Source organism: Gymnoscopelus microlampas (genome assembly GCF_963454915.1).
Source record: "Gymnoscopelus microlampas genome assembly, chromosome: 1".
NCBI classification, from domain to species: Eukaryota; Metazoa; Chordata; class Actinopteri; order Myctophiformes; family Myctophidae; genus Gymnoscopelus; species Gymnoscopelus microlampas.
The window spans coordinates 54,684,003-54,707,463 of NC_139962.1; the positions used below are offsets into that span (position 1 = coordinate 54,684,003).

At 39.1% G+C, this 23,461-nt stretch overlaps 1 protein-coding gene across 1 annotated transcript in view; it reads right to left on the minus strand.

Annotated features, from left to right (window-relative positions):
* Positions 1-18,502, minus strand: part of pepd (peptidase D) — a 34,274-nt gene extending 15,772 nt beyond the window's left edge. The window contains exons 1-8 of the mRNA XM_084075757.1: positions 18,386-18,502; positions 14,863-15,046; positions 12,714-12,841; positions 10,563-10,626; positions 8,205-8,252; positions 7,330-7,391; positions 6,547-6,591; positions 732-807 (exon numbers count right to left, since the gene is read on the minus strand). Of these exons, the coding sequence (XP_083931883.1) occupies positions 732-807; positions 6,547-6,591; positions 7,330-7,391; positions 8,205-8,252; positions 10,563-10,626; positions 12,714-12,841; positions 14,863-15,046; positions 18,386-18,402 (624 nt within the window). The 5' untranslated portion in view covers positions 18,403-18,502. The remainder of the gene's footprint in view (positions 1-731; positions 808-6,546; positions 6,592-7,329; positions 7,392-8,204; positions 8,253-10,562; positions 10,627-12,713; positions 12,842-14,862; positions 15,047-18,385) is intronic.
* Positions 18,503-23,461: the final 4,959 nt, after the last annotated feature.

Here is a 23,461-nt window from a genome sequence, read left to right on the forward strand (position 1 = left end):
ATTGTGAAAATAGCCTAATCTACAAGCTCATAATCTCTCAAGAACAGATTCTGCACTGCGTTGGAATCTGTCTTGAAGGTTCGTCAGAACGTGTACACACTGTGTGGGAGTGGGCGTGGCTTCAGAGGCCGCGCTTTATCCAATCAAATGTAGTGGGCGGGATTCAGGTGTCCGTCATCCTTCCCGACTCGAAACTTAAACCGAAACTAATTTAACAATAGCGTCCGCGGAGCAGACAACCACGGAAAGATATTCACATTTGAACTTACTCTTTCATCATAGAAACAAGTGGGCTTATAACCAAAACCATCCATGTTCTCTGGGAGAAGTGGTGTTAGTGTTCCGTGTAGAAATGTTATCTAGTCGGAATGAAAACGCAAGCTCACCACCGGAAGTGGAGCGGTGAAACCCCGTTTCCTTGCGCACATGTGCTGCGTCGCCATTGTCCCAGAGTCACACTCAGGAGGAAGAACAGCAGAGGTTGCCGTTTTTCCTTTTTAGTGTGTCTCTGGGTTCCGAGATTGACAAGCTCACAACGTGTCACATTGCGACGTGCTGTGAGCTTATAGATTGGCTATTGTCGGTATTGGTAAAAAAAAAAGAAAGAAATTGAACAATTAAGATTTTTTTAAGATTTCTTTGAAAGTTCTTTGGGAAAATGTTAGAACATGTTTTCATTTTTCTCATTATTTGAGACACACTGTTGTCTCTCCTGCCCTGCAGGACCGTACCTCTTTGTGAGCGTCACTTGAGATCCTGTTGGTGTAACGTAGGACCTCTAGCTCCATGTCTGTCTTCACCAGACGGCTGCAGGGAGAGACAGACAGAGAGACAAGGCATCAATCAGGAAGCCGTTCTCAGATCAGCACCCAAACAGCACATCTTCACTGTCGGGCAGAAACCTCTTTTCTCCATATTTTAACCCATTCAATCCGGGAACACAAACCGTGTCATTTTAGATTTCAGCTATAACCATTATTTACTACTGTACTTTGGCTCTTCAAAAATAGCAGATCTACAAGCTCCTAGTGCGGCACCGAGTGCCGCGATACGAGCTTGTAGATCTGCTTTTTTTGTAATCGTGAAAATGTTTGCAAATCTTTCAATATATATATATATATATATATATATATATATATTTTACATTTTTTAACTCAAATCTTTGCTTCTGGGGGTCCCTGGAACAAAACCTTTTCATGTCAAGGATCCCCAACATTATATGTATTTGGCCGCGGACCCCCATCTCAAAATATGTCGTTCCAGGGACCCCCCTCCAGGAGCAAAGATTTGAGTTACAAATGTTCCCTTTAAAAAAAAAATATATATATACACATATATTCAAAGATTTGCACAAATGTTCTCAACTTTCCAAAGTAGCGGATCTACTCTGGTAATAATGGTTAATGTGGTTACACACAGATGCATTCCCAGTATTAATGGATTAACCGTTTATGTTTTTTTGTAAATTAATGCCCTACTTGATCATACTAGTGTGTCACACAAAAGCATTAAAAAATAATAATCTACAAGCTGTAGATCTGCTATATATATTTTTTGGTGCCGTTTTTAAATTTGAATTCTGAAAAGTAAAAGTTTTGGACATTCTGTATGGCAATGATATTAGCAACACAATGCATGAACAGATATTGTCATTCCTGCAGCATATTGCAACTGCGATACTTATTATTATGTACTGCAGGTCATGTAGAAAACTACATTGTATTCTTCTCTGGTCTGAAAAGGGGAAAAAAAAGCATGAAAAAGCAGGGAGGTGATTTGAATTTTAGAATCAGGAGAAGAAAGATTCCATTCACTTTGACATGTAACTTGATTGACAGGCCTGAGATTCTTCTGGGCATCTCAATGCCTTCAGGACGCTCTGCCTGAAACATTCTTTCTTCTATATACGGTATACGAAAAAAAAACCTCTTACCTGTCTCTCGGATTATCCCATTCAGACCGGGAACGCATCTGTGTCATTTTTAGATTTCTTTGGCTATTCAAAAATAGCAGATCTACAAGCTCGTAGCGCGGCACCGAGTGCCGCGCTACGAGCTTGTAGATCCGCTATTTTTTGAAAAATCATGAAAATGTGTGCAAATCTTTCAATAGACATATAATTTTTTTACTCAAATCTTTGCTTCTGGGGGTCCCTGGAACAACATATTTTGAGATGGGGGTCCGCGGCCAAATACATATAATTTTGGGGGGTCCTTGACATAAAAAAGGTTTGAGAACCACTGATATTATAGCAACATAAGTTTTTTGCAGGAGCAAAAATTTGAGTTACAAATGTTCCCTTTAAAAACATATATATATATATATATATATATATATATATACACATACATACATACACATATATATATATACATACATACATACATACATACATACATACATACATACATACATACATACATACATACATACATACATACATACATACATACATACATACATACATACATACATACATACATACATACATACATACATACATACATACATACACATATATATACATACATACATACATACATACATACATACATACATACATACATACATACATACATACATACATACATACATACATACATACATACATACATACATACATACATACATACATACATACATACATACATACATACATACATACATACACATATATATATATACATACATACATACATACATACATACATACATACATACATACATACATACATACATACATACATACATACATACATACATACATACATACATACATACATACATACATACATACATACATACATACATACATACATACATACATATATATATATATACATACACAAAGATTTGCACAAATGTTCGCGATTTTTCAAAATTATCAGATCTACAAGCTCACATTCACCTGTTTCCTAGGCTTTGTGTTTTCCACTTCCTGTCGATTTCATTGGATATCATTGGTCATCTGACCAGTTTCATTGGATTTCATTGGATCAAATCGACAGGAAGTGGAAAACACACAGCCTAGAAAACAGGTGAATAGATATATGAGCTTGTATATCTGCTAATTTTCAATAGCCAAAGAAATCAAAAAATGACACAGATGCGTTCCCGGTCTCAATGGGTTAGGATATTGTTATTTCAATCTTGGACGGCCGTACTTCCTTCCTACCCCGTCCGGGCCAAACTATATGAGTCCTCAAAATATCTGTGTTGCTCAAACTGATATGGGCATAACTTCTCAAACATATTTTAATAATGAAGAAAGAATTATTTAGTGGACGTAGAAAATGTCTTTGTTTTAAACATTGCGCGCACAAAAACCCCAACAACAACAAACAAAAAAAAAAAAACATTTTGTGATACACCTGTACAGTATATAAATAATATTATCTATACTAATATTAATATCTCAGATTTAAATAGCGCTTTACTAGGTACTCAAAGGCGCTTTACATCCGGGAGATATACACACACCCAGATCAAAGGACATAATATGGGCCAGTTTCCATTATGTATGTTGTACAGTTGTATGCGAAGGTTTTGGCAGCCCTTCACAAGTAATGTATTTTGGTGACTTTCTGTTTTTAATGGAAAGACGTAAACAACTTTCATTTCAATGCAATGCTCGCCTTTTATCAATTTGTCAGCTTGATGTATGCGTAGCCGACGTTCAAATCACACGTCGAGTCTCAGCTTCTGTAGGCAAATGTTTTTCAGCTTGGAATTGGAATCTGAAAATAATGTATATGCAGTGGCTGTCACTTATTCACTTAACCCATTGAGACCTGAAGCCGATTCTACATGTCTCCTGAATCTCAACAGTTTTCTGAAAAACGTATGTTTCTATATCAGTGTTGCTCAAACTTTTTCATGTCAAGGACCCCCAAAATGATATGTATTTGGCCGCGGACCCCCATACAAATATTTTGTTCCAGGGACCCCCCAGAAGCAAAGATCTGAGTTAAAAATATAAATATTCAAAGATTTGCACACATTTTCACGATTTTTCAAAAAGAGTGCCGCGCTACGAGCTTGTAGATCTGCTATTTTTGACCAGCCTAAAGTGTAAAATAATGCTTTTTAGCTCAAATCAAAAAATGACACAGTTCCAGGTCTTAATGAGTTAAAACATTATAAGATGTAACCTATGTCAAAATATTCTATTTAGTAAAAGCCTACACCCATTAACCCTAACCCTAAAGTATGCAAAAACAGGGTTAAGAGGTGACATAATTGCAAGCAATTAAAAGCAAGCAATTAACAACAATGTACAATGTTATAGGTTAGAAGCGTAATCAGACACCTATTTAAACAAGGGCTTTGACAGTAATCAGATCTCGGCAATGGAACACCTGGCTCTATTAAATCCTCTACAAGGCATGAGACGTATTAGGATTCCCGGGTCTGCAGGAATCTTTCCATGAGGAGTAATGTGTCTGAATGGGTTTAGGGAGTCCTTCAGATGATATGCCACAATTTGGAACCTCAGTTAACCCATTTAAACCGGGAAAGAAGCTGTGTAATTTCTTTGGCTATTCAAAAATAGCAGATCTACAAGCTCGTAGCGCGGCACCGAGTGCCGCGCTATGAGCTTGTAGATCTGCTATTTTTGAAAAAATCATGACAACGTGTGCAAATCTTTGAATATATATATATTTTTAAAGCGAACATTTGTAACTCAAATCTGGATATACATTTTCTGTGACCAGTTGAAAAGGTAAAAAAAAATACAGAAATCTCTGGCAGTGGGCAAACACAGCCAGAAATAAGTCTGGCAGTGAATGAGTCAAGTATATTTTTGGATATCAATACCTTTGTACTTTTACTCAAGTACGTTTTGAATTCCGGTCTTTTACTTGTGAACAAAGTATTTCTACATTGCGGTACTGATACGTTTACTCGAGTAAAAAAACGTGAGTACTCTTTCCACCACTGCATGAACATAAACCGAGCTGCAAGAGCTCCTTTTCTTGACGAGGGTGGTATAATACAGTATCTGACAATTAGCAGTCCCATCGTTTAATCGCGGTAACACATACCAGCGACTAATGGGGTTTCGACATGCAGCGTATAAGAATACCACCGATAAAAACTAACGCGAGAAAACTTCAGTAACCAGTGGCAACGCTAATGGCACCTGAAAAGATGAAAAGAATGCCCAAAGGACCGGCCGTACACACAAGCAAACGATGAAGATAAAGAGGGGAAAGGGAGAGAGAGAAAGAGAGGAGGGGTAGGGAGGGGTGGGGGGCGGTATGGGGGCAACCAAACAAGTCTGCTTTCCCCGAGAGGAGTGTGCCTGAGCAGCATTCATCCTCATTCCAGGAAATGTCAATTTGTCTGGAGGGTGCAAAAGTCTTAATGCCAGCGATAGGCAGAGCGGCACGGACACCATCACGGCACGCAGGAGGGGCTCTCTAACACAGAAACAGGCACACGGACAGGCTGGCAGACACGCAATTTAACCCGGTAAGACCGGGACCGCGTCTGTGTGACTACTTTAAACGTTTGTGTTATACTTTGGGCTATTCAAAAATAGCAGATATACAAGCTCATAGCGCGGCACCGAGTGCCGCGCTATGAGCTTGTAGATCTGCTATTTTTGAAAAATCTTGAAAATGTGTGCAAATCTTTGAATATACATGTTCTTTAAAGCAAACATTTTTAACTCAAATCTTTGCTTCTGGGGGGGGTCCTTGGAACGACGTATTTTGAGATGGGGGTCCGCGGCCAAATACATATCATTTTGTAAAAAAGGTGTGTACATTTGTAGAATCCCCAGAAGCAAAGATTTGAGTTACAAATGTTCACTTTAAAAAAGATGTATTCAAAGATTTGCACAAATCTTCATGATTTTTCAAAAAATAGCAGATCTACAAGCTCATAGCGTGGCACTTGGTGCTGCGCAACAAGCTTTTCCCTTTATCTGGGTATGCTTATTTTCATAACATGAATTCTTAGTTTTTAGGTCTTTTTATTCAGGTCGATAGGGTATGTTTCTGCACTGTTTGTTTTTATTCCTTTATGAATTCTGCTGTCTTTTTACTTGGCGAAACATAATTTTGTTTATTTTCTAACACTGTTCGCAGATGGAAAACAAATGACAAATAAAGCAATCTTGAATCTTGTAGATTTGCTATTTTTGAATAGCCAAAGTATGAACATAATAGTTAAAGTGGTTAAAATCTGAAATGACAGATGCATTCCCGTATTGAAAGGGTTAGAGTAGATAACCGGGGCAAGGCCACCGCAACCGCTCAATGACTGAACAGCTGTTTATGTCCAAATACAAATTATTAGCATCTTTAACAGGCTTCTAATACTTTGATATTGTTGCTGTCGGGCAGAAACCAGCTGGTCAGATGACGCTTTTGCATTGTGAGCTTGGAGGTCCATTCAGCTGTTCTTATCAATGATGAACAAAACCTCCTAACTCCATTTTTTGTTTCATTTTCCTGAAACATGAACATTTTGGAGTTAGCTGGTTTCTGCCGGACAGCAGAGATATACTCGTCTAATATAGTTAGAAAAATGTCTTACCATTCCACAATGACTGGGTGGAGAAGAGTGTTGTTTACTTGGAACCTGGTAAATCAAAGATACAGCAATATGTCACTACAGTAAATTGACAGCCTTTGTGAAAAAAAAAAGTCATTATCATCCACCATCTATCCTGCACCATCATAGCAGGGAATCATTTCATTTCATTACACAGAACCAAATTGGTATTGCAATAAGTGTATGGTAGCTACGGTACTAGACAATTCATTTGTACCTTTTCTACAGCTGAAAACAGAGGGGATACAGGCTTTTACAATCAAAAAGAAAACACAGATATATGTACTGTATGACATGAAATGTGTTGAGAACTTTAAAATCCCTAGATAAAGGGATTATCATTAAAAGAACAGCATCTGAACCGAAGGCCGATAAAAAGCTATTTCTTTCCCCAAAGACATACCCTGCACATGGGACAAATCAAAGACTGCTACTGCACACAGCATACATGTATATGCCCCACACACACACACACACACACACACACAGTTACATATATACAGTATGGCGTAAAAAAAACATAAAATAACTAATCCAAGGGATTAAGGCCAGTGGAGGAGACAGCAAGTTGGCCATGAATTAATAACGTACAAGTGAGATCTGTCCAATCAAATTAGCTCAGAAAATAAGAATAATCTTGCCAACAATCTGTAAGCCAGAGGCCCCTCTCACCACCATATACTTGACAATAAACTCCCCGACAACCTTGTCGAACAATGTACGATTATACCTCGGGGAATTATAACCGATGCCAATCAAACGTACCCGCTGATTCCTTCAAAGGACGCTTCACGGCAGATACTCCCACTGTCTGTGTTCTGCCCTCGCTGGACAAAAGGAAGATAAAAGCAAAAAAACGAATTCATTATTTCACTTTCAAGTCTTTTGTGTTCATGTTAACATACTAATTATTAACCCATTCAACCCGGGAACGCATCTCTGGCATTTAAAGATTTCTTTGGCTAGTCAAAAATAGCAGATATACAAGCTCATATCGCGGCACCGAGTGCCGCGCTATGAGCTTGTAGATCTGCTATTTTTTGATTATTTTTTTTTTTAAATGAGTGCAAATCTTTGAATATATATTTTTTTAAACATTTGTAGAAGCAAAGATTCTAGTTACAAATGTTCGCTTGAAAATATGTATATTAAAAGATTAGCAAAAAATGTTTTTTCCCAAAATAGCAGATCTACAAGTTCATAGCGCAGCACCTATGAGCTTGTATATCTGCTATTTTTGTAATAGCCCCATCTGAAAATGACACCGTCAGATGCTTTCCCGGTCTAAATGGGTTAAAGTACAAAGAATGAGAGTATATGGCTTACAAGGGGAAACAAATAAAAAAACATGAACATTGGCTGATTACATAATGGTGGCGAAAGACAAGAAAATATAAATGTTCCTCTTTTTACTTTAATGAAATCACCTGATTTAATTTGTGTTTCTTTGTAATCCTGACACACTGACATTTAGGCTCAAGTCGAATGTATGCTTCAGTGCAAGTGTATCCCCCCACCAGCGATAAAAAATGCATGAACGGGGAGGGATATCAAAAGCAGAGCCATGGACCCCGCACCCAGCCCCCCCCAGCAAGCATGTCTAAATATAACATGAATGTAAAAAGTCTCAAGAGGCGTACCAGAGTGAGGAGGACTGCAGGCGTCAGGTTGGACAGGACGTCAACAATCTGTAGGAACACAGCAGTGAGAATGCAGGAGAGGGTTAAAGGTAGGGTAAGTGATATTACTTGGTTAAAACAAAAAGGGTTTTTGTTAAAAGGTTAAAGCTCTATGTTCTGATAGTAAAAGTGTGTTTGTTCTCCAGCTCTTTAACCCATTGAGACCTGAAACCGATTCTACATGTCTCCTAAATCTCAACAGTTTTCTGAAAAACGTTTGTTTCTATATCAGTGGTGCTCAAACTTTTTCATGTCAAGACCCCCAAAATTATATGTATTTGGCCGCGGACCCCCATCAAAATATCTTGTTCCAGGGACCCCCAGAAGCAAATTTTTGAGTTCAAAATGTTCGCTTTAAAAATATATATATTCAAAGATTTGCACACATTTTCACAATTTTTCAAAAATAGCAGATCTACAAGCTCGTAGCGCGGCACTCGGTGCCGCGCTATGAGCTTGTATATCTGCTATTTTTGAATAGCCCAAAGTGTAAAATAATGCTTTTTAGCTCAAATCTAAAAATGAGACAGTTCCAGGTCTCAATGGGTTAATAAACAGAAAATACATTTTCAGGTAGGTGACAAAATTGCAGCCCATCAGGAGAGAGTACCCATTTATCAGCTTCATTAGTATAGTGTTCCAGTTCCAATTGTGTCTGCTCATTTCTTTGTGTCATCATTTCACTTGCTTAATCTGTATCCTGACTGAGTTCTCCATCCTGATTGGATAAAATTGGTATACCGATGCCGTTAACCATGAATGCATTTTCTGTTTAATAAAAAGCTGGAGAAACAGCGCAATCTGATGGAAGACCATTGAAAACGAAAAAGTCGTGATAGTCTTCTTTGGCAGTTTGGACCTTTGGAAAGATGGTCGTAAAAGTGGTCCTTGGCAGTGAAAGAGTTAAACGTGGCTGAGCTACTCTCATGTTGCAATCACCCTGGGCAAGACCTGGGATGTTGGTTGTCTAGGAAGTTGACAACCGGAAATGGTTGAATTTGGCGGAAGTACCACCCAAGGATATGACGTTGATGCTTTACAAATCTGTTAACATTCTCCGTGAATGAAACGAGTGTTGTGATTGGTCAAAAAATATAGTTTCCAGGGGAAACGGAAATCATGTCCACTCAGGACTTCCTAGACACTCGCTGCTTTAGGTCGTGACCAGGCTCTTCTCTTCGCAGATGAGTGAGGCTGGGACCGAGGTTATGTTGCAATAGGCTCTAGGCACAGCAGCCATTTTGGGGGGAAAAAATCCTTCACAGGTCTTACCATTTACCAATTATACTAATTAAGGCTCTGTTCCATTCTGGTCAAACAGAGTCAGGATGCGGATATTGTGCATGCTGGCTCACTGGACACACTACTACACCAGTGGGTCTCAAAATGTGGTTCAGGTACCCTCATGGTCCATTGAGGGGGTTCCAAATGGCACCTTACGGGTGTGTAACTGGTGTACACTCTCTTGAAATCAAAACGTTTGAGAACCACTGTGAAGGAAGTAAGGAAGAGGCCCAATTTCTTTCCAATATGGCTGCTGTGCACAGAGCCCATTGCAAATTCTAGAAGGTCATGGTACCCACTCGATCGGTCGTCATACCATCCGGCGCGCCCCGCTTACATTTTCGCCCACGGCTTCAAATAAAAGAATGAAAGCTTTCACCTTTAAAACGGCCTACGGAAGCAGTGCACCCACTCCCTCCAACTTCACAGCTCAATAACTTAATCCATTTAGACCGGGAACGCATCTGTGTCATTTTAGATTTCTTTGGCTATTGAAAAATAGCCGATATACAAGCTCATAGCGCGGCACCGAGTGCCGCGCTATGAACTTGTAGATCTGCTATTTTTGGGAAAAAAACTTGGACATTTTGTGCAAATCTTTGTGCGAATAGATATATATATTTTAAGCAAACATTTGTAACTCAAATCTTTGCTTCTGGGGATTCTACAAATGTCTTCTAAATCCTAACAGTTTTTTGAAAAAAGGTATGTTGCTATATATGGTGGTTCTCAAACTTTTTCATGTCAAGGACCCCCAAAATGATATGTATTTGGCCGTGGACCCCCCATCTAAAAATATTTAAAAATGTTCGCTAAAACAAATCTATAGTCAAAGATTTGCAAGCAGATCTACAAGCTTGTATCTGCTATTTTTGAATAGCCAAAGACATCTAAAATTACAGAGATGCGTTCCCGGCTTGAATGGGTTAACATCAGAGTTCAGACAGTCACTGCGTGAGGAAAAGGTCAGCGGGCGTATGAGGATGAGCACACACACACACACACACACACACACCCCAACACGGGCAGACTTACATCACATGCGTACTGCACTTCATCCACCGCATATTTCTGCTTGAAGTGCTCTCTAGGATGGATGCTGTCAACATAAAAAAAGCACTGAATTAGTGATAACAAAGGAGATCTAATCATTTTAACCACATGAACCCTAGCATCCCTATTCTGAGGCGAACACTGATAATAGCAGATTAAGTTCGTACAAGCTTGTGGATTGGCTATTTTCGGCAAAGATGTTTAGTGTAGAGGGGAAAAAAGGAAGGGGGACACTAGCACAGACCCCTGGGGGACTCCGGTCAACTAAGAATATAGAATTTTAAAACACATATACCATATAATGCCTCTGAGGCCATGAACTTTGCCATAACACATCAATGTGTGTGTATATGTTTTTACTGACATAAGGCTGGTCGTACAGTACAAATATGATTCTGTAGTTATGAGACAGTTGCAGGACTGAAAGACACAGGACAAAACAAACTTAATAGAACGAAACAAGAGAAGAGTCCTCTGTAACATGAAACTGCTGAGATTTATAAACCCTGAATGAAAAATGAACAACTCACGAGTGACGCCAACTAGTCAACGCATGCATAGAGATAGAGCCTTATTTTCTTATCTTCTAAAGAAGCAATGCCCCATTTAACATGAATCTCACAACCACAAAGAATACAAATATGAATTATTCACATTTCATGTGTTGCACTACAGATGCACCTCTCTCAAGTATTCATAAAGAATTGGATCGCTCCTTTCCTCACAGAATGCAAATTTGTATCAACATCCTGACAACTTTTCTCACCAAGTTCAACTAAAGTGATAATTCCCGTGTTATTTTAGCATAATCTTGTAGGCGCGAGGGAAGCTGTTTTTAATGCTGCAGGCATGATTTCTTTTCCTTCCAAACACCCCCCTGTGCGTCAGTGTTATTAACGGTAAGCACGGCGGCAACAACATTTCTATTATTGATGTTCTGCTGCAAGAATGTTTTTGGTGTCGTTTCTTTTGGGTGGTGTTGGTGGGGTGGGGGTGGGGGGTTATGAACCATTTTCAGGCATTTACAGTACTGTCACTCCATCCAAATTAAATTCAAATGCCCAAGATGAATGTCAAGGAGGGCATGGTATGAAATGTAATAAACACATTATTTAGTCCAGTATATATATGCCATAAAAGAAGTTTGTATTCACTATTAATTCAGGAACCAATATATTACATGGCACAATATTCCCTAATTGAAACTGTGACCGTGGCAGAACATCAAACATTATTTCTGGGCCACAACTTGCTGTTCAAGAAACACTTAATTAGTCATGCCTTTTAAATGAACAAGACGAGCGAGAGCGAGGCAACATGAAAGTGTTTATAATTATATAGACAAAATAAAGACGGTATTCAATATGTCTGTCCAAAGTACTGTCACATTTACCGTAAACTACTTTACACAATTTAACCATGAATTAACCCATTAAGACCCATTAAGTTTCAGTGCGTCATTTTAGATTTCTTAGGGCTATTCAAAAATAGCAGATCTACAAGCTCATAGCGCGGCACTCCCGCGCTATGAGCTTGTAGATCTGCTATTTTTGAAACATCTTGAAAATGTATGCAAATCTTTGAATATATATATATTTTTAAAGCAATTTTTCTCAAATCTTTGCTTCAGGGGATTCTACAAATGTCTTCTAAATCTTAAAAGTTTTTTGAAAAAACTTAAGCCATAATATCAGTGGTTCTCAGATCAGTGGCCACGGACCCCCATCTCAAAATATTTTGTTCCAGGGACCCCCCGGAAGCAAAGATTTGAAGCACACATTTTCATGATTTTTCAAAAATAGCAGATCTACAAGCTCGTAGCGTGGCACTCGGTGCCACGCTATAAGCTTGTATATCAGCTATTTTTGAATAGCCAAAGAAATCTTAAAATGACACAGATGCGTTCCAGGTCTTAATGGATTAATTACCGAACAGCGAGATAAAAAGGAGACACATTTTTGTGAATTATCTTACCCTTACATAGTTGAAAAAAAATCACTATGACAATAAGATTAATTTTGAAATGTGAATAAAACATTCTGCATATTGTTCATCAGAGCATCATACTGGTAAACTCAATCTCTTGCCCATAGCCTCTTTGTAAATCTCTGCTTAGAGATCAATATGACTCACTCTCCCATCCAAGTGGCGTAGCTGTCCGGCAGTTTAGGGACAAACAGGATGGATCTCCCCGTGTCCACATCAATGGCTCCAAAGCAATCTGCTTCAGTCACTCCAAAAGCCCAGTGGAAGAAGGACTCCTAAATGACCACGGAGGAGATTAGGTGTCACTGATGATGACAGCGGTGGACAGCAAACTACTGTAAGTGCATTTACTGCAAGCACTGTACTTAACCCTTTAAGACCGGGGAAAGCATCCGTGTGTCATTTTAAGATTTCTTTGGGCTATTCAAAAAATAGCAGATATACAAGCTCATAGCGCGGCACAGAGTGCCGCGCTATGAGCTTGTAGATCTGCTATTTTTTTTAAATCATGGAAATGTGTGAACATCTTTGAATACATATATATTTTTTCAAGCAAAAGTTTTTAACTCAAATCTTTGCTTCTGTGGATACAACAAATGTATTCTAAATCCACATTTTTTTGAAAAAACTTGTTATAATATCAGCGGTTCTCAAACTTTTTTCATGTCAAGGACCCCCAAAATCATAAGTATTTGGCCGCCAAAATATTTTTGTTCGAGGGACCCTCCAGAAGCAAATATTGGAGTTAAAAATGTTTGCTTTAAAAACATACATATATATTCAAAGATTTGCACAAGTTTTCACGATTCTTCAAAAAAATAGCGGATTTTTTTGAACAGCCAAAGAAATGTTTAAATGACACAGATGCGTTCCCGGTCTTAATGGGTTAAATGGAGCCCTTCACTCATTGTTAACCTATCTTCAAACAATCGGTCCTCACTGAAGCTTGTCTACCCGGTCTCTACTCAGAGGAGGGCTGTGGACAGTTCAGAAACTCGCCTACCAGTGACATCACACGCAGTTAATAGAGCTTTTTAGGCTGTACTGCAGTTGTGGATAGAAATGACCAGAAAGTATATGAATTTGAATGGAGCCATTTTTACAAATAAGTATTCTACTGGATAGGACAAAGACCCCCAAATAGCCATAGCCTCTGCCTGCGACCCCCCTATTGCAAAATGGTTTAACCCATTAAGATCTGAAACGCATCTGTGTCACGTTTTGATTTGAGCTAAAAAGCATTATTTTACACGTTGGTTATTCAAAAATAGCAGATATACAAGCTCATAGCGAGTGCCGCGCTATGAACTTGTAGATCTGCTATTTTTGAAAAATCGTGAAAATGTGTGCAAATCTTTGAATATGTATTGTTTTCAAGCAAACATTTTTAACTCAAATCTTTGCTTCTGGGGGTCCCTGGACAATATATTTTGAGATGGGGGTCCACGGCCAAATACATATACATTTGGGGGTCCTTGACATGGAAAAGTTTGAGCACCACTGATATAGAAACTTTTTTTCAGAATACTGTTGGGATTTAGAAGACATTTTGTAGAATCGGCTTCAGGTCTTAAAGGGTTAATAAAAAGCTAAAGCCTTCCCCACAGTAAGGATGCTGGGTTTAAACAGGTTAAAGGCAAACAGAAATGTAATGTTTTATTCATACACAATAAAAAAAATGTATAGTCGCAATTATTTGCATGACAACTAATAATCGTCAAGTAAAATGTGATAATGGTGCCAGCTCCTACCAGTACCTGTAAAGTACAATTTTTTACTCAAGTACTGTACTTAAGAACAATGTTGAGGTATTTTTTACTTTACTGGAGTATTTCAAATTTTCAGCACTTTTACTTCTACTCCACTACATCTCAGAGGCAAATATTGTACTTTTACTCCACTACAATTATTTGACAACTTTAGTAGTTACTTTGTAGATTTTGATTATTATTAGAAAACATATTAACCACTTCAGCCCTATATACATTTCAGCCATTTGAAAATAGCCGATCTACAAGCTTACAATGCGTCGCATCGCGACGCATTGTAAGCTTGTAGATCGGCTATTTTCAAACATTTTCAAAAGATGTTTATACATGTTATACATTTGAAAATGTTCTGCACAATGAGTACTTTAAGTACATTTTGATGCCAACACTTTTGTACTCTTACTCAAGTAAATTTTGGAATTCCGGACTTTTACTTAAAGTAACAGAGTATTTCTACATTGCAGTATTGATACTTTTACTGGAGTAAGAAATGTGAGTGACTTTTTCCCACCACTGGCTCCTCCTACCTGTCTGAAGACGAGGTCCGTGTCGGTACAGAACCTCTGCGTCTGCTCTCCTCCCTGCAGCACCACCACTGACTTGGGCAGAAGGTCCTCCTTGGCCTTCAGCCCCTCCACCAGGCGTCGACGGTTCTCTGCAAACAGGGCCGCTGACACCCGGAGGGTGTCCTTCCCAAGCCAGTAGACAGGTCTGTGGACACAGGGAGATGGGTGAAGGGTGATAGGGGGTTTCTGTAGGTCTAGTGGTTCTCTAATCCAGTGGTTCTCAACCTTTTCAGGCCCCGGGAGGGACCCCCGAAAATAATCATATTTTTTGAACCGGGGACCCCCGCCCCACCCTGACAAGCACTTGGAATCGTAGGCATCACGTTTAGATTGACTCTGTTCCACGGACAAATATGGTGAAAATCAGTGGCGTGCACAGACATTTTGAGGGGCAGGTGCTCAAGTAAATTATACTTTTTTTTGTTTACTTGGTCTGCTCTTTTTTTCCCTCTACACCTATACCTCTTTGCCAAAAATAGCCGATCTACAAGCTCACAACGCCTCGCAGGGCGAGGCGTTGTGAGCTTGTAGATCGGCTATTTTTGGCTAAAGTTCTCCTCAGAAAAGGGATGCTAGGTTTCGAGTGGTTATGGTAAAAAGAAAAATCATATCACATAAATATTTGACGGACCCCCTGTAGTAACTCTGAGGACCCCCAAGGGGTCCCGGACCCCGGGAAAAAAAAAAACTTTTTTCCCCTTCTTTTCAAAAGGGCACTTCTGGTCAAGAGGGCAAAGGGCAGGTGCTCTAGCACCACCTAGAGTCTATCTGTGCACGTCCCTGGTGAAAATAGCCGATCTACAAGCTCACAGCGCCTCGCATTGCGACAATGTTTGCCTCTTTCTTACGTAATATTTGACCATTTGGCCAATTTGGTGTTAAAAAGGTCTTAAAAGTAATTAAATTGCAACTTAAAAAAAAATTGCAGATACCCTGTATACACTTATACTGTATGTTGGTTTGTTTACTGTTCAGCACCACTGCCCCTAAACATGTAGTGTTGTTGTTAGTATGAATAAACACAGAAGCACCCAGGAGGAAGTGGACTAAGAAAGGGGAGGGGACAAAGCAAGTTCCTGTTTTTACACAAAAAAGGTGGTGCCCCCAGAGGCAAACCCCCCCCCCCCCCTAAAAAAATAAAATAAAAATTCTCCATGCAGATCTACAAGCTTGTGAGCTTGTAGATCAGCTATTTTCAAGTAGCAAATACAAGTGTTTAAACACTTCCTCATTTTGCTGGGGACCTCCCCTGGAAACCCCCTCAAGGACCCCTGGGGGTCCCCGGACAGGAGCCCGCTTTGAGAATGAGATTGTGCTGAAATTGAAGTTGCACTTGTAAAACACTTGTAAAGATAGTTCCTGTTTCATTTATTTAGTTGACGGGAACAATGTTCTTGTCCGTCTAGTCAGCAGAAGTTAACAAATTAAACCAGAAATATTTTGGAAAGGAAGTGAAAGTGCAATGCAAGGTTACTATAGCCTGGGAAGTGGGAACCAGTCCAATCTGCCATTACAAAAAAATAATTTGCAGTGATATTAGTTTGGCCATGCAGGGCTAAGGTTAATACCCCTCTACCCAATTGTTGATTCTAATCCCCATCCAAGTAATACTGATAATTCTTTAACTTTAAGCATCCATCAGCTTACTGTCGTTTACAACAGGGGTCTTCAACGTTTTCAGGCCAAGGACCCCCTAGCTGAGAGAGAGATGAAGCCGGGACCCCCTCTATATTGTACTCTATATTGTATAAAATTGTGTTTCAGATTCAACTTTTTTTGTTTACTTGGTCTGCTCTTGTTTCCCTCTACACAGATACCTCTTTGCCAAAAATAGCCGATCTACAAGCTCACAACGCCTCGCAGCGCTAGGCGTTGTGAGCTTGTAGATGTGCTATTTTTGGCTAAAGTTCTCCTCAGAAAAGGGATGCTAGGGTTCAAGTGGTTAACGTAAAAAAGAAAGTCATATCACACAAATATTTGACGGAACCCCTGTAGTAACTCTGAGGACCCCCTAGGGGTCCCGGACCCCCTGTTGAAGACCCCTGGTTTACAATCATCCTCAATGCATTTACTATTATGACAATTTCTACTGTAAAATCCTTTCTCGTCTTCTTCTCTATTAGGCACCTAAACATCTATCATGTTTGTTCATGAATAGGACAGAGTGAAGACTAGCCTTGGATCGAGAGACTATTACAGATGTACAGTATTTTATATCTATATTTTTCATCATAGACATTTTCATATCTATGATACGAGTAAGTTAAAGTCAGACTGGATCAAATCCATCTTGATGCAAGGCTAAGTTGAAGACAAAGTCTAACCAAACCCAACCCCAGGCGGGCGGACCCTGCTCAGCCTAACTTGGTGTCCTTAGACGGCACTCTTGAAGAATGAGATAAATCATAATAAAACTTGATCTTTGCTCTGTGGCTCCGGTCCGATTAGATAATATAACCAAGATAAATCTCATCCAACTGCAACATTTCAAAGGTTAATATAAACCATAAACGACACAGCGCGGATATAGCCTTGATACATGACTGTCATATATTATAATGCAGTATTGTAATCCAAGGCTACAGAGATATGAAAGTAGAAGTCAAACCCGATAAAATACATCTACGATAGTCTTGATCAAAGGCTAACACAGTAACAATATACCTGTACTAGTAGTACTACTACTATTGTGCAAAAGTTTAAGGTAATACAAGCAATTCCAAAATAAATCTCAATATCTATATTTATCTGGAAGGTATTCATCAGTGTATAGCCAAAAGTAACTAAGAATATATACTCAAGTACTGTACTTGAGTACCATTTTGAGGTATTTTTTACTTTACTGTAGTATTTCCGATTTTCAGTACTTTTACTTCTACTCCACTACATCTCAGAGGCAAATATTGTACTTTTACTCCACTGCAATTATGCAGAATGTCCCATTTCAAGATTTCAAATGTATACAAATATTTTTGAAAATAGCCAATCTACAAGCTCACATTGCATCAAGACTCATTGTGAGCTTGTAGATCGGCTATTTTCAAATGGCCATAAATAGGGCTGAAGTGGTTAATGTTTTGTAATAATAATCCAAATCTACAAAGTAACTATAGTAACTAAAGTTTTCAAATAATTGAAGTAGAGTCAAAAGTACCTCTGAAATGTAGTGGAGTAGAAGTAAAAGTACTGAAATGTGGAAATACTCCAGTAAAGTAAAAGTACCTCAAAATCGTACTTATAGAACAATACTTGAGTAAATGTACTTAGTTACTTTACACCACTGGTTAATGTTGTAGTGAACTTTCAACGAGCAACTCTTGAGAGATAAAACAACACGTTCTATGGAACATACAGTATAGTGTAAATGACAACATATGACCGAGACATTTAAATAAAACATTATGTTCTTAACCTTCCTGAAAAGTTGTATAAAGACATGATAATAAAGAAGTGACACGTATATAACAGTGAGAGCTGTACTCACTGTGCTGCTGCAGCCATGATGCTCTTCCTTCTACTCTACTGTCACGTGATGTTATGACAGCAGTCACGTGGTCATTTCAGGAAGCAGATCAGCTGACTTGGCTGAGCTCGAGCTGCATCCTCTCTGCGTTCTCTCTCTGTGTGTGTGTGTGTGTGTGTGTGTGTGTGTGTGTGTGTGTGTGTGTGTGTGTGTGTGTGTGTGTGTGTGTGGGTGGGTGGGTGCGTGCGTGCGCGTGCGTACCGTGCGTACCGTGCGTGTGTGTCTCTCTCTTTCTCTCTCTCTGTCTATGTCTCTCTCTCTCTCTCTCTCTCTGTGTGTGTGTGTGTGTGTGTGTGTGTGTGTGTGTGTGTGTGTGTGTGTGTGTGTGTGTGTGTGTGTGTGTGTGTGTGTGTGTGTGTGTGTGTGTCTGTCTGTCTGTCTGTCTGTCTGTCTGTCTGTCTGTCTGTCTGTCTGTCTGTCTGTCTGTCTGTCTGTCTGTCTGTCTGTCTGTCTGTCTGTCTGTATGTATGTATGTCTCTCTCTCTCTCTCTCTCTCTCTCTCTCTCTCTCTCTGTCTATGTCTCTCTTCCTCTCTCTGTCCCTCTGTGTGTGTCTCACACACACACACACACACACACACACACACACACACACACACACACACACACACACACACACACACACACACGCGCGCACACACATCATTGTTTTTGCAATAATTGCTACCAATTACTGAGCTTTACTTAAATACAAGCAATTTATTTTACTGGCAGATTTATTTATTTTTATGGTAAATATCTCCATGTATAATGTATGTATGTATAATGACATTGAGGATATATTCAGGCATACTGTACATAGGCACCAATTCTCCACTCCCTGTTGAATGATTAGTTCATTCGTTTTGGTTTAATTAAAAAGGAGAATATAGGCTATAGAGCAGGGTCTCATGTGCTGCTGCTAATGTCCAATGAACACATGCTGCACTTCTGAAATGTCAAATGAATATGAAGATATGTCTTTGTGTTGTTTTGACATTTTGTTCATTGCATCTGCTTTTTGGTGAGACAACCTTTAGAGTATTTGAATAAAGCAGACACGTGATACTGTAGGTTGTATACTCTCTCAAGTGACATTGAAGTCAGATGCAATTGTTCATGTGCATCCCTTCACATTAATCGGATTACTGGGATCCTATAATAATTACATTATCCTGATGCAATTTTCTATTCACGCAACAACAAAAATTCCAAATATCAGTTATGGATGGTGTATGAAAACAAGCCCAAAAGAAGCAACAAGGCCTTGTGAGCGCTTTAGACTATTATGTCTCGGCGAGTTTGTAGATCTGCTATTTTTTTTTTTTAAGTGAAAAAATATATTTTTTAGCACATTTTAGCAACACAAATCTGGAGCGGGGGTCCCTGGCACAAAATATTTTTAGATGGGGGGTCCATGGACAAATATATTAATTTGAGGGTCCTTGACATAAAAATGTTTGAGAACCACTAGGTTTAGCAACAACAGGAAACAAGCCCAAATAAGCAACTAGGTCTACACTTTAGCCAAAAAAACAAAAACAACCTGCTATCAATATTTACAACTTCACAGAAAAACTATTATTGTGGCCAAAATAACATTAAATAAGATTAACAATAGTATCGCGATAGTCAAAATATTTTGTTAACCACCAGCATCCATATTCTGGGGGGAACATAAGCCAAAAATAGTTGATCTACAAGCTTGTGTGTAGGCTATTTTTGGCGAAGAGATTTGGTGTAAAGAGTAAAAAAATAAAGCGGTCCAAGTAGCCAGTGTATGGCTACAATTTCACAATAAATGATATGAAATTGGTTTTATTGTGATAAACGATTATCGTCCCATATTAAAGCTTGTGTTACAGTAAAATAGATAGGGCTATACACTCGTTCAAAGGATTCATAAAGAAAAGCTACCGACAACACATCACAATTCAAAACCTATACCGTACTAATGTTTTGTAAAGGTTAGGTCATTCATTTTACATACATTTGCTAAGGTTCTCTCTGTACATACTGTAATAGAGAACTGCTCCATTTTCCGTGTTCCTCCGATCAATTAATAACCCATCTACTACTACGTTACTCTTAATTTACTACAGATTATAATGTCACAGGTTATCTCTTTTTTTCCCCTGCACGATTGTTACTGAACAAAAGTATAAATGATATTTACATTTTAAACGCATTTCATGCACTTATTATATATACGTCTAGAGGAGAAAGCATAATGTACAGAAGGGTGAGCCTCACGCAGAATAGATTATCCATCATCATCCATCCTGTCCTGATGAAGCCTGCATGTCCTGATCTCACTGCTCCCACGTGTTCCACTCATATAGACAGTAAAAAATATGGACAGCTTTACGCCCATAGACTCTATAGAACGTAAATGTTGACCGTAAAATCCGCCATCTTTCTATATCCGAAAAATGGACTCGGGGGCGGGGGTGGGGAATTAATGCTATTGGTTGTGTAGCTTGTCAATCAAAATCATCACAAGGTAGCCACGCCCCTCCTACAGCATACTTTATCATGAATCTTAAAATAAATGTGACCATAGTTTACCAAAACGCATGGTGATTGAAAGAAGTCTTTAAACTAGCGACTGGACGCATATAGTAGCCTAATTGCTTCTGACACCAGCAGGGGTGAAACAGCGAGACTACGTACGCCATTCATATGAACTGTCACTTCCCATATAGCCTCAATTTACAACCCGGATGCTAGCCCCTTGATTCCGTTCAACGCTTTAAAGCAGCACTATGTAGTTTGGGGTATCAGTGGGCCACTTTGGACACAAATAACATGGCAGCCAATGTCTTTGACATCTTTACCCAAGAGTCTCTGCAAGCGTGTCTAGCGAGGACGCACTGTGATTGGCCAGTCTTCACTTTGACTGGCAGTTCTGACTTGGCAAATGTCATCCCCCTATACATAGTAACACAGTCAAGCCCCAAGCAGGGACCCCCCTGTGTCTGATACGTTTATGGAAGGGTGAATGTTATTGCTTAAACATGTAACTTTATAATTTGTGAGACATAATATACTATATGGGCTAGTTGTAAAAGTTACAGCACTCTTTTTTACCAGCTGCAATTTGCACTTTAAAACATTTTTTCCCTTAAAATCTTTGAAATAGTGAAAATAGCGGATTTACAAGCACACACTGCTTTGCATCCTCATACAACATACTGTAGGGCTTAAGAGATTAATAACACAAGGGCAAAACCTACCTGTTGATATGATTGATTGATTGATTGATTGATTGATTGATTGACTGATTGTTATAATCGGTTTTAATCTGTTTTGCTATTCTGGGATATATGTATTTACAATATTTAATTTAGTGTTGTCTTTGATGTCTACTGCTTGTCTATTGTTTTGCTGTTGCTATTGGTTTTGCAGGAGAAATGTGTCGTGTTTTGATTAATTGATAATAAGCAACATATTGTAATTATACTTTTCACTCTGTGGCTTCCTGTGTATGCTCAGCATCTGTGCATAGTTGGTGGATCACACACACACACGCACGCACAGACACACACAGACACACACAGGCATTCATTGTTGCCTGAGGATAATGAGGGCAACAGCAAATGCCAGGTGATAATTTGTGTATCCCATATGCTTATTTATTTATTTATTCACCAAGACAATAAGAAAATAGCATTTGATTAACATTACTGTCAGTGAGGAACTGTGGCAACTAGGGAATGAAATGGCAGTAAGAAAATAATAACCAGCACTCAAAAAGTTCTTCTGGTACTTTTTAATTCATTAAGGCACGGGCATACATACACGGACGTGTTTTGGCTTCCTCAGCGTGTATGTCTTATGCGTATGCTGAGGAAGTAAAGGCTTGATGCCGAAACAAGTCGTGTACTGTATGTATTTTGTTGTTGTGAGTCTTCATGAGCCGTGCACCCGGCAAATTGCATTTAAATATGCGTTGTTGTTCCTACAATGAAATCGTATTCTCATTGGGATTTCCTGACAGTGTGGGGACTCACAGGGAATTAGTTGGCTGAGAAGATGGCAGGTGCTGCTGGCTGCCTCGCCCTCGTTGGTAACGGTATATGCAGCCATTATGTGTGAACCGTCATAGGCCACAGTTTTCCACTCTGGGTTTTGGTTCATTTGTGTTCTAATGAACACCAGTGTTTCCTCAGCTGTGAATTCTATCTCACCATCTACACAGCAACCATGTTCTGCAGCAGAGATTCATCAATTGACATGGTGAGTTCCTTTCACGGCAAGGTCCCTAGTGGTGACAGTTCAGTGAGTATCAGCACATTAGCTTGCTAGCTTATCACCCTCTCTGTTCTTTTATCACCCCCTCACCCGGGACAAATAATGGCTGGGTATGTGATAAATACTGTATATACCACATACCCAGGCTTTATTTAGCCCTGGGTGAGGGAGTAAGCCAAGAGAGACCAAAAGGGTGATACTGTATCTTTATGCTGTTTGGTCAGCTGCTGTATCATAAAATGAGTGAATGAGGACAATGTTAAACTATAAAGATTGCACTCAGTGGAGTGCATACCTCTGCCAACACAATGTGACTGTCAAGATATATAATATCTACCTTAGATATGAGCGAGTGATTTTGCCCTTGTCCAAAAGTTTATCAACTCTTCAGCTGACTGATGATTCCAACCAAATGTTATGAAAATCGTCGAGTAGTTTCTCAAATGAAGCCTACTCATCATTCCCACCAATGTTTGTGAAACTCTACCTATCCATTCTTGAGTTATTTAGAGAGACAGACAGACAGACAGACAGACAGACAGACAGACAGACATGTTATGTCATGACACAGTGTTTTGTCACGGATAGAAAATGATTGCATCACTTGATCTAATTTTGCACAAGGAATCCACTGCATTTGATTGATTGATTGATTGATCATTTGACATCTTTTATGACAAGAATGCATATACAAACATATTTGTACATATCTGTCAAAGGGATAAAACACGATAAACGTCGACAGCTTTATAGTCATTTGTATTGGTGGTCCTTTGAGTTAAACTCGATTGTGACCTTGATCTTT